Here is a 12,544-nt window from a genome sequence, read left to right as displayed (position 1 = left end):
GACAAATAGGAAGTCTAGACAAGCCACTCTTTAGGAAGGACTGACTTGTGTGTATCGAGGCCATCGCAAGCTTCTAAGCATTATAGAAGAGACATAAAGAAAAGGAATCAGCTGCAAGCTGGTGAAAGTGGCAGTGGCAGAGAATGGTAGCTGAGCAGGACGCCTGGGTATCAAAGGCGGGGGAGGATTCAGAGGGAGGGGGGAGGCCGACCTCCAGGAAATGGTTCCATTCAAGAGCAGAAAAGTATTATTCTGAACTGTCACAGCTGAGTGCCAAGTATATAAAAATGAAAAAAAAAAAAAACCACAAATCCTTTAAGTCCATTTGGGCCATAATAGAAATGCTGATTGCAGCTCCATCCATCACATCACCTCTGCCCAAAGGTGCACAACACACTTGAAGACGGCCCTTGTCAGAAACATTTCTTAACATTTTTATCAAGCCTGCGTCATGTCAAAACCTGGGCTGGATTTGTGAAGGTATGAAAATAAAGAGATAATATGGCTGGGAATAAGAATATTTTTTCTTTTCATTAAAGCAAAAACCCTGCAGTCCCATTCCACAAGGTGTTCGGTGCGTAACATGCTGATCAGTTGTTATAAATGGCAGCAGCAGCAGCAGGTGCAGGATGCCAGGTGCTCCGGGGAGAAAAGGAAGACTAGATGGAGAGGCCTGGGGTCAGTGCACCTGTGTTTGAGGAAGTGCCGCATGGCTTCATGCCCACCACACAGAGCCGGTACATATGAGAATAAATATTGTCACTGGGGCTATTGGTGCAGAACGTTATCACTGTGTCTTAGTTGTAGCTGCAGCGGTTTTTATTCTCATATTTCAAACAACCAACGGGGAGGGCTTTCTCTTCTCTTAATTGTAACGGCTGTGGGGCTGAACGGAGTGGGGGGAAGGGGTGGTGTTGGAGAGTAAGATTCAGTTACCGTTGGGGATCCAGAATGCCATGCCCACTCTCCTACTCTTTCCCGTCTTCCACAAAGGACCACGTGTGTTAGGTGTGGAAATGGAGAACTTTGTTTCTTCTTCCCTTAGAAATAGCATCAAAGGCCATGTCACGCCAGATGCACAGATTGTAATATTTAATTTTTAATCATTCGCGTCTTTAGAAGGCCATAACGTTTTCATTTATACCCATTGTAGTTGGAATTTCTAAGGAGCGTGATGTGTGTGGAGAAGACAACCTTCTAGATGAGCGAAAAGTGAACCTAGAATGTTCTGTAAAAAGCACTTTAGTCTCGTTTGCTGTTTCCTTGAGTGTGTTTTTGTTTGCTTTGTGGGGTGAGGGAGAGTTAAGAAATGGCTTCTTTATTGTCTTTAAAGCCATGTAGTATTTGGCTGACTCTTACAGAATTGAAATTTCAAATTTAAGTTTCATTTGCTGCCTACTTGACCTCATTGGGACACTCAAGTGCTGTTCCTTAAAGCCAGTGTAGTCTCTAGGAAGCTCTGCCCAGGGGTGCAGTCCTGAGGCACGTACTTCCATGTATTCCAGAGACAGTGAAGCCCTTTGCTGGTTGTCATATGCGGGGAGACACTAAGATCAAAGGAGATAGAATGAGGTCGGTAATTAGCATCCATTTGCGCTGTCTATCAAAACATACATTTGTCTCAAAGAGTAGACTTGTTTGATCACTTGCTCTTGCCTGAGAACTATAAAAATCCCAGCCCTTTGATCAAAAATCCTCCTCTCTAATCCTAGGGATGGGACCCATCTCCAGCACTCGGTGCTAGGAGTACAGCAAGCTATCTGATTTTCAAGTCGATACAGTGACTTGCTAGAGAGAAGAAAACCCTGAATGTTTAGTTCACCCTTTACTGAAAAAATAGCTTTGCACTGGAGGATTTTAAAAAACAAACCTTGAAAGAATGTATAGACATGGGGTAGCATGTATTGTTCTTCAGAATAAGCACTGCAGACACTGGGACTGACACAGGAGGACACAAGGACCAGGAAAGGCTAGTAGTAGAATCTAGACCATTTACTGACATACTGGCTGTCTGAGAGCCTCTAGAAGAGCCAGGGCCAGTGGTGGTGCATGTCTTTATCCCCAGCACCCTGGGCAAGGAGGCAGGAAGATCTCCAGGACTTGGAGGCCAACCTGTTCCACATATCAAGTTCTAGACGAGCAAGGGCTACACAGTGGGACTATAAAAATAAAAGAAAATCATGAAAAGCCAGCATAAAGAGAAGTCTGCCTGACCACCGTAAAAACTCCCGGCTTCATGGCCATGTCCTCACCTAGCTAACGACTGTTTCCCCTGGTAGACTTGGCCTTAAAATAGGAAAGACTACTAACTATTTGGGATTTTGCATAATTTTATGCATAAGCACTTTAAAGTGTCACAAGATATTTGATGTCTTTGTATTCTCTTCTTACTTCGCTATATACCTTCAGAAGTGAGTCAGTGGGCCATGTGTCCTGCTTGTGCAAGTCAGGCCCAGAAGTAAAACAAAGCAGTGAGCCCTGTGGACACTCTGTTTTACCACAGCATGAGTGCACAGGCACACGCACGCATTTTCTCTCTCTCTCTCTCTCTCTCTCTCTCTCTCTCTCTCTCACACACACACACACACACACACACACACTCAGACATGTATACATTTTAGTCCCACATTTAACCCTTACTTTCAGGCTCTGTAACAATGATATTTTCCCTTCCTGAATTTGAATGAAAAAAAAAAATCAGGGGTTTGACAGCCATTATTCCGTGTCTACTTAAGAAGCCTGCCCACTCAGGACTTCGACCTAGGAAGAGTTGACGGGTATCAACCTTTCCATTTGGTAAAGGCTGTCCCTCCTGTTTCCTGTTTTCTCTTTTCATCATTTCTTTGGCTGTCTCAGCAATGTCCTCTGTGGCTATGCTGACACCATGGACCTTAGAGAAAGGACATAGGACCAAAATATTGTCACATCATGGAAGGCATGCTCAATACAGTGGAGACCTAGAGCATTTATGCCACCATCCTGTGCACTCACCACCAGAGCAAGACCACTCGGACAAAGGGCACTCTCCTGTGATGTCTGTAGCCTTCCCAACAACAACTGCTTGACTCTCTTAAGCAATCAAGTTTTGTTTCCTTTTTGGAATTATGACATTCATTTTTATTTCAGAAAATCCTCCCATGTTTAAAGAAAAAGCTGTGGGTAATTATTAATTCTTTCTCTCAGAGAAAAATAACTTTTAGCATTTTGTATAGAATCCTCCAGATTATTTTTTCTCAAAGATTTCACAAATAGTTATAAAAGAGAAGTTGCTTTGTCTAAACAATCTTTTCTCTTGTTTTCTGCCCTTCCCCCTCCGCCCCCACCCTGTTTCCCTCTGGCATCTGTATTTTCAATTTTTCAACGTTTTTCTTGTTTTTCTTGAGTTGTAAACATGCTCAGGACTTTGGTAGAAAGAAAGAAAGAAAGAAAGAAAGAAAGAAAGAAAGAAAGAAAGAAAGAAAGAAAGAAAGAAAGAAAGAAAGAGGGAGGGAGGGAGGGAGGGAGGGAGGGAGGGAGGGAGGGAGGGAGGCTGGGGGTCCTTGACTCTCCCCATCACCTTTCCTCACGTCTTTATCTTCAGCCAGCCTTCCTGCTCCCCCTCTCACATGAGAGCTTTCCTAAGGGACCAACGTCCTTTCCCCATCTTCACTCCCCACAAGCAATGTGCCCCACCCATCATTGCATCTGGCTTCCCTCTTTGCTTCTCTTCCTACTCATTGGTAACTTCTGCCACCTCCCTCTAGGGAAGGCTGCAGTTCACACTGTCACCTCCTCTGTCACCTTGGTAGCACTCCACAGTCTCCTCGTGCTCTCCCTCTCACCCTTGACCGTTCCCTCTTCTTTTGCTTATTTTTAAAGCAGAGCTGTTCTTTAGGCTTCCACGTTGAGTCCTCATTTCTTCTGCCTCTCGAGCTCATCCGCCGCTGCCATTTTCTTATTCATCTACCTGTATGTGTAGCCCTATCTCTCTCTTTAGAAACGGATGCACATGTCCCAAAGGTCAACTAGATGTTTCTACTTGGCAGAACTTTCCCAAGACACCACAAGCCCGTCGGTGACCTTGTGTGTGCATTGCCTTCCTTACCCTTTCTGGTTGCTAATCTATTTAGTAATCCCCCTGATGGTGGATGCAGAAGGACAAAGAGCGTGAATGACTCCATGAGTGAGAGTGGACCATTCCTTCTAGTTTAACAGTGAAGAGAGCGGAGAAACGGGGATGTGAGGAAATCGCCTTCTAAGTATGGGAAAACCTAAGCAATTTGGTGGGCAGTGGGACAAATCGTGGTAGAAAAGAGATTAAAGATAGGAGACACTGGAGGACAAGATAGAGAAGAGATTAAAGATAGATAGGGACACTGGAGGATAGGGTAGAGAAGAGATTAAAGATAGATAGGGACACTGGAGGGTAGGATAGAGAAGAGATTAAAGATAGATAGGGACACTGGAGGATAGGAACTCACCCCAGACAACTCTGAGACTGAGAGCTAAAATGGCAATGGGAAAATCTTAGCTCCCTGCCACTATCGTTGATTCACTGTGTGACTTTTGCTTTAATACATTCTTGCCTATTAAATATCGAGAAGCAGTAGCTAAATCATGATAAACCATTGTTGAAGTACCTATGTGAAATATTTAACCTTTACATTCATATTGACGTCTAAGATTAAACAAAAGCTACAACTGGGGACAATTTATCCTATTAGATACCAAGCATTCCTTTTCCTTTCAAAACTTCCTATGTGAATTCCATTCCTCTTGAGTATGAAGAGTACTTTAAATTCAGTCCACAAACAGCTCCTTTTTAGATTTCTTTTGGTAGTACTAGAGGTTGAACCCAGGGCCTCATGTGCTCTCAGTAAGTGTTCTACCCCCAACCCACAGACATTATTATTATTTTTATTATTATTAGCAGTAGTTCATATTCTGAAACAAGTTGCTTCATTTGTGGACTCAATGACCTCAGCTTCTATTGATATTGCTATAGATTTTCCCACTCTTTTTCCTGTGGAATAATTTCCACAATAGTATCGTCTTACAACTTCGCAAGTGTTGTGATTTACTTAATTCAAATGAAGACATCCATTTTTCAGTTCCACTTCCGTGGAAGGAAGGAGGAGGGACAGAGAGGCAGTGTGTAAAGGTGAGGAGAGGGTGGAAGTCTGAGTAGGGCCGAGTTGCGTTGCCAGGTACGTCTGTAGTTCTTCAGGAAACCACAGATATGACCGGGTTGGATGGCATTCTGGAGGCTGCCAGCAGGAACAAAGAACCAGGCAATCTTATTTCGAGCTAGTCTGATTGAATTCAGAATGATGTCACTCGGAACGGTGGAGAAAGATAAGAGACACTGTGTTTAGGGTTTCAGACATGACCCTCGTTCTCATAGGCAGGGAGACTATCACGCCGCCTCTCATTCCTCGGCTTTGAGTCCTTTTCACCCTTTTAGCTCTCTGGCACTAACAGTTCTTCCTCAGATGTCCTTATTAAGAGTGCACAGAAGTGACCTCAAGCAGTCGGCCTGAAGAGGCTGTGCCTTGAGGGCCTCCTTTCTCTGCCTCACTTGAAACCCTCAGCTTCAGCATCTTGCCAGAGCTGTGGGTGGAGAGCAGGATGCGATTACCCTGTGGCTTCTCCTCCCCCATAAGCCCCGCCCCTTCACACTTGGACAGAGGGCAGATTAGCTTTCTTCCTCCTCCTAGTTCTCTCCTCTGGCTGATGTGCAAGATCTTGCAGAAGCCAGGGACTTGCTTCTGGGCTTGGCAAAGTGCATAGGAAGAAGCCGGGACTTCCCGGCTGGGAGGAGGGGGGAAGCTGAAGATCCCCGGCTTTGACTCAGCTAAGCAAAGTGGGCAGCTCAGTGCTTGAAAGAGGATTGTGCTCGCACTAGAGATCAGTAAGTGGGCGGCTGTGTGAGTGCCCCAGGGTCATGGGATAGACTTGAGGATGAGGCTTGATTCTAGGGGAGAGCTGCAATACTGCTGTCTCTGTGCGTGTTGCGTGGAGTCTAGAGGCTTAAGCCCAAGAATCAGAACTCCCAGTGCCTCCTCCCAGTCCTGGAAAATGGCAACTTCTACTGAGAGAAATTTGCACAGACTCTCCTTTCCTGACCGCTCTTCCCAGGAAAATGTGCTACTAAATCAGACAGAGTTGGGATTAAGTGGGGAAAGTGAAATGTAGCATTAACAGAAACTGCAGTCTCGAATTACGTTCTCTGTGTGCTGGCGTTGTTATATCTATTAACAGAAATTGTCAGCAAAGTCTGAGGTGGGGGGCTTAAGTGGGGAAGTTGAGACTTTCTGTGACCAAGAGGCCGAGGAGTCCCTATGTAATTAAATGCAATATTTATCTAATAAATAATAAGTGGGTTTTTTAAAAAAAACCTCACTAAAGGGGAGCAGCAGCCAGGAAGCATAAAAGTGCATGATGATAATTTGGAAAAGAAAACTTCACATCCATAGCTTTTTGTAGCCAAAAATTTCAGGATGTTTACAAAGTCATAACAGTGATGCAGGAATACTTCAATTATCGTTGTACATTATTAATACTGTTGCCGGGCAAGATCTGTGGTTCTCTGGTCAGCAAGTTCTGGCAATGAAGCCACTGCCGCTGGTGCAAAGAATTCTGGGATGTCTGACAGTGAAATGGAGGGAAGGACTCACATTCCATCTCTACTTAATGCCCTTTTGTCCAGAAACCGGGTCATGCAGATGAGCTACTTGGTACGTATACAGATCAATATGGGGAAAAGCATTTCTGAGGGCTGCAGAGCAGAGAGTGTCTCAGCTGAGCTGAGAGGACCCAGAAGCCAGGAGACAGGAAGTCAGCTTGGCTCAAATCAAACTTCTTTGCGTTGTTTTCCTTCCACCCTGGAAGGGAACCTCAGATAAAGAGAAGAATAACATCTGGGAGGATTACTGGGACCATCTGTTCCGTCCTGAGTGGCAAAGTTTATTCATGTGTGGATGAAGTTGGGGGGTTTTATTTATGCATCCCCAAACTTGAAGTCCCTGTTCTCTGTATTACAATAAATGGCATAAAATAAGAGATATATTTATGGGGAGGGAGAATTATCTTGAGATATAACATATATTTTCAAATATGAATTCAAAGAGGAGAGAAAGACAATGTTCTGCAGCATAAAGAAGTCTCGTGCCATGGACACTGATAGGCAATACCCGTGCTAATATGACACCAGAGACTGGAGTTTAGAAATCTAATTGCTTAATTCTAGTTTGTGTGGATAGCATCCAAAGCAAGGTGGGTTTTGTCTGGTTGTTTTTGTTTTGGTTTCTACTTTGGACAACAGAAAAGTCCATGGTGACCTTTGTCTTTATTGGTCGTTGGTATGAAAGAGTTCCATTATCCTTCTGATAGTCCCACTGGAGAGAAAAAGATAAATATGTTACTGTTTTTCTGCAACGTAACTGTGAGATGGTTGTTATGGTTGGACTCCTTTTGCAATCTTAGAATTTTTATTTATGAATTTTGCTGTGGAGAAGAGGAGTAGAAAGTGGTCATTAGAACCAGTCATAACAATAAAATAATAAAATGGCAGTAAATTGTACTTATAGATATGCTTTACTCTTCCAACTTCATAAACCACTAAATTTTGAAGCATATTATTTGTTAAAATTACCTTTTATTTTCAACATTAGTATTCATGTGATTTATTGAAATATTAAAAACCTGAGAGTTTGTTGACTGCATTATATAATACTTCTCTTATTCTTAAAATATATAAGGCATTAAAATATAACGTGATGGTTGACATTTTAAGAATAGTATAATTCTAAATGAAGTTTCTGTTCTTGAGAAAAATGTGCTAAGACTCTTCAAAGAACTGCTGGTTTGTCTCAGAGTATTAGAGAATCTTTGCTGAAGCTATAGAATAAGACAGAATATTGAGGAGGGACTGAGGGCACAGTCCTTGGATGCAAGAGGATAAGCAAAGTCAATGTAGAGGTATAAGATGATGGTTTGCTGTACACGAGGGACCGATGCCAAAAATGATGCATTGTGATTAGTGAAAGTTAAATAGTTTTGTCTTTAAGAATTATTAAGTAGAAATTAAGATTTTTAATGAAAAGAAACTAAAGTATATTTAAAATTGTTCTTTCACAAGAAAAGTAAAGAACAAGGCTATGGAAAGCTAAGCAGTGATGAAGACCTCGAAATAATTGTTGATCAGAAGCAGGTAAGTGAACACTCCATATATTTCCTGTTGCCATTAGACTTTGACCTGGTAGCCTTTGGGTTGAGAGCCCTTCCCAACAGCTGTTTTAGCTTGTCTAAGTACAGCTGTTATTAATAGAGATTTGAGTAGCATCAGAGCATCCCTCATCTCGCTCCACTGATTTCTGTGTGCTGTGAAGATGAACAATAAGGCATGAAGCAAGGCTGAAAGGAGAGAACTCTGCAGACTCAATACAGTGAGGCAAAGTAACATAATTTGATTGAGAAAAAAAAGATTTAAGTAAGATCTAGGAAGCACATTTTCTTGAAAATGAGAAACACTACCATTGGTGTGTCTTGTAAAACAAAGTATGATCGAGGGGTTTAATAAAAGATGTGAAATTTGAGATATTTAAACTTAGATCTCCCCCAGTTTGGTTTCTGTTTGTCTGCAGTGTCAAGGTGATTTGAAATGAAAAGAGATTGCTGTATGGTCAAATAATGCTGCCCAGAATTTGAGAACCCTCTAGCTTGGATGTTATATTGGCCCATAAGGTGCAATGAAAATGGCTTAACAGAGCATAAACAATGACACAGCAGGGAGTGGACAGTGTCCAGCCAGAACACTGGCTTGGCATTGGCCCTTGACATCTTTGTTAATCATCAAGGAGACAAGGTAACTGCCAGTGTACTTAACATACATGTGGCGTTGTCTCTGAGGGCAGTGTCAACAGTGATAATTAAAAAGTCTGAGCTAATAAGGATATTAGAAAGTAGCCATTGACTTACAGAATGGCTGTTGAATTTCGACAACTTTCTCGTCACGTAGTTGGTTCTATGTCGTAATGATGACACTAAGGGAGTCAGTGTGTGTGTGTGTGTGTGTGTGTGCGTGTGTGTGTGTCACATGGGGAATGGCTACCAAAAGGTGGCAGTGGAAAGTCCTGCTTGTTAGAATGGTTGGGGAAACTGAAGGGAGCTCCTGGAAGATCTTGGCTGGGCAAAACATTCCCATGAGAGTTCATGGTCTGTGGGCACAGCAGGACTTTTCTCGTCACCTCTGTACTTCCAGCCCTGTTGTGACTGCTGCCCCCGAAAACAGCAATGTAGGGGTGTGAGGGTCTGGCCAGCGCTCTGCTATTCACTGCCAGATTGTCAATTTAACTAATAAGGTACATGGAGCCTCAGTTTGTGCCTCTGTTATTTTAATTATGCTCGATTAATTACTTGAGACATGCACTCTAGACCTCCCGTGGACTGTGATTCTGGTTAAGGATTGGACCTACCTGACAGACTAATAAAGGATGCGTGAGTGTACCATAAGAAACACACACACTCACACACACACACACACACACACACACACCTATCAAACTGAAATTAGTTTTTATTTCTTGTTTAATCATAAATCCTTACTCTTATACTCATTTTTATCTTCTTCCTACTCAAAGCTTTTAGCTTCTTCCCTTTAAGCTTCATGTTTTAACATATTGTTGTCATTCAGAAAACTCCAGAATTATTTGTCTTTGTATTTTTGATGAGTTCATGGAGGAGAGACTTCATTTTCCCATGCTGACTTTCAACAAATTTATACTGTTGGGACCACATACTTCCAGGGCAGTCACCAAGTTGGTACCACTCGGAGTGACCCAGTACTGCTGAGTCATTCCTGCTAAAACTTGCTTCAAAACATTGAACACGTCAGCTTAGGCACTGACTGCTGGCAGTGAAGAGTCTGCCCTCACTCTGGAGGATTTGAGTTTTGAGTTTTGAGTGAATCCTAGGTTGAAGTAATGGCAGTGTTCACACCCCCAACTAAAATAGCAAGGAAAACACTTTATAAAATTATTTATAAAACTCCAGGAAAGTTATTTCTAAGATTAAGAGACATGCAAGCATGTTTGTGGGTACATGCATGTATCAAATACAGTTTTGCTCCAGAAATGCAATTGTTCACTCCATATACATAATGGAATTACACAGATATGTGTAATAATATTTAAACTTTGTGTCCCTATGTACTATTTTGCCAGTAATCCTTATGGCAATCTGTATCTTCAAAAAGCATTTGTTTGTCAATCTTCGTATAACTCCAAGTAGCTTTTCTAGTGACCGCTGTCGAAAGAAAATCTAAGGAAAATAAATAATGTAATTGAAGTTCTGTGATGGGCAGAAGTCGATGATCTCATGAAATCTGTCACTTAACTGCTGTCCCTCCGCAAGTGCACGCCAGTTCGTCAGTCAGGTGATTGGCAAGGCCAGTGCTTCCTCGGAGAGACCAGCCTTGCTTATGTAAGCACATTAAGAGCAGAAGCAGTGTGCAGGATGTGGGCTTGTCACCACAGGCTGCCGCTCTCCAAAGGGCAGAAGATGTTGCTGTGTCATTTTGATATGGAAAAACAGAGTAAATTTTGGAAATGCGTAAGACTTTTGCTTTTGATGGGCAAGAATGTACTTCTCCCTTTGTGAAAATTTCTTAGCAAATGTGATTCATAATTCATATTTTAAAAGTCACAGAGGATTCTTAAACTAGTACCTTAAGCTAATAGGCAATATATGTTCATATATATATATGCACACTTTCACATACTTAATTTAAATATGAGCATATTGCATGGGAATTGGAGTCCATATTTGCACTTGATATTCCCAAAGGTTTTATGCTTTAAACAGAAAAGTAATGAAAATGAATGTATTGCAATAAAATCTTAATGGTTTTAAACTTCAAGCATTTGCCATAAACAAAGCAGAACTTTACTTAATGAATGCTATATAAAATAACTTCTAAAAGAGAAATCATATATGTGTATGTGCATGCATACCAGTTTTATCAACAAAATATTCTTTCTTTATTGGAGAAGACAAGGGTCTTGATTGTTAATTAGTCTCAAGGAAACACAAATTATTTCCTGAAGTTGCTGCTGTTTCTGGAGTGAGACTGGAGGAAGTGGATGGGAAAGTACCTTGAATTTACAGTCTTAACCACCTTGACTAAATAATGAATTTGCTCTATTTTAAATTACTATTTCAATTGGATTCGGCTTAACTCGAGGTTTCCTGTATGTTGGGCTGCAGAGCTGGTGTTTAAGATAGTTTCAGATTCCAAGCAGACTTGAAGGAAGTAACAAAGACACACATGATAAGTCCGGAAGCTTGAGGGTTTGTGAAGGATACAGAGCTACAGGTTTGAGCATTGCAAAAATGCACGTATAGAATGCTTGGGTCTGTTTGATTCTGGGGACCCGAGGGGAGTTGGTCCCGTGTGTTTCTTGGTGCACTAAGTGAGGAGATGCCAAGGATCATCCAGTCGGGAGGGAGCACATGCATTAGGTCAGGGCATCGGTCCTCAGAAGCCTTGGCTGTGCCTAGGGAGCTTCCTGGGCTCACCCCACTCATTGCTAACTTTGTGATGTGAGGTCAGGCCTGAGTGTTACATTCCTAACTCCTCCACCACTGCTCTGGTTTCAGCCCACACTCTAAGACACTGAATCCAATAAAATAGCTATTGCAGTTCTGAAAGAGGAAAAAGATATGGGGAGGTCAATAAATCTGATGTTCTTCAAGTGGTTATTACCTGGAAACCTAAAAACTAGAATGCATAGATACTCGATACAGTGGTGCCTGAAAAGCAAGTCACCATAGACACTCCCAACAGTGCTGCCTCAAAGGGCCAAGCCTGCAGTTGGGCTGAGTTAGCGCTGTGGTATCCCTTTTGGTTCTGAGCCCCAGAAATCACATTTCTTGTTTGTAAACTAGTGCCCCATTCATCCTATCTAATGGTTTATTGGAGGCAAAATCTGTTAAAGACTCCGAAAAGCATAGATTGTGTGTGTTATGTGGAGAACCTAGTCAGTCATGTACTCACGCTCACCCCACCCCCACACAATTTAGCAAGGCAGAACCTTGAGACCTATGGTGATGAATGGACTTTCCCAGAGTCCCTAGTTTGGTACCAATAGCACTGAAAGCCATGGGCACCTGATGTGGTCCAAGCTCTGTGCCCTCTGCACCATTACTGATTACCCTATAAATTGGTATAAACTGATTCTGTCTTCTTGGTCTACTTACATAAAATCACTACCTGGAAACCATCACAGTTGACCATGTTCTGTTACTGCGTACTCACTGGGATGATACATGTCCCATAAATACTTGGTAACTATCTACATCCCTCTTGGCCTCTAGGCATTCCAGGAAAAAAAGGATTCTTCCAAGGAAATAAACAAATAAAAGATGGGGGATGGGGGGAGAATGGGAACTGCAGGGTGGCTGTTGAAGCCATGTGCCTTCTCCCCTGCCCACCGCAATACTCAAGGGAGGGCTCCAAGCACACGAGAAACAAGACAGCACACATTTTACCTAACCTGAAACCTTT

General features: G+C 42.3%; 1 protein-coding gene across 11 annotated transcripts in view; it reads left to right on the top strand.

Annotated features, from left to right (window-relative positions):
* Pex5l (peroxisomal biogenesis factor 5 like) overlaps nucleotides 1-12,544 on the top strand; it is a 203,792-nt gene that overhangs the window by 51,438 nt on the left and 139,810 nt on the right. For 5 of the 11 annotated variants that reach the window (XM_057756756.1, XM_057756755.1, XM_057756752.1 and 2 more), the window contains exons 1-2: nucleotides 5,712-6,716; nucleotides 8,120-8,191. The exons of 2 other annotated variants lie outside the window; for them this stretch is intronic. In XM_057756756.1, the coding sequence (XP_057612739.1) occupies nucleotides 6,624-6,716; nucleotides 8,120-8,191 (165 nt within the window). In that variant the 5' untranslated portion in view covers nucleotides 5,712-6,623. Of the gene's footprint in view, nucleotides 1-5,711; nucleotides 6,717-8,119; nucleotides 8,192-12,544 lie in introns of those variants that run through there. 4 more of the 11 variants (XM_057756758.1, XM_057756754.1, XM_057756751.1 and 1 more) reach the window with 3 other exon arrangements.

This window comes from Chionomys nivalis, chromosome 24 (genome assembly GCF_950005125.1).
Source record: "Chionomys nivalis chromosome 24, mChiNiv1.1, whole genome shotgun sequence".
Lineage (NCBI taxonomy): Eukaryota > Metazoa > Chordata > Mammalia > Rodentia > Cricetidae > Chionomys > Chionomys nivalis.
The sequence above is the reverse complement of the archived record's forward strand: the minus strand, read 5'-3'. Positions and strand labels throughout refer to the sequence as shown.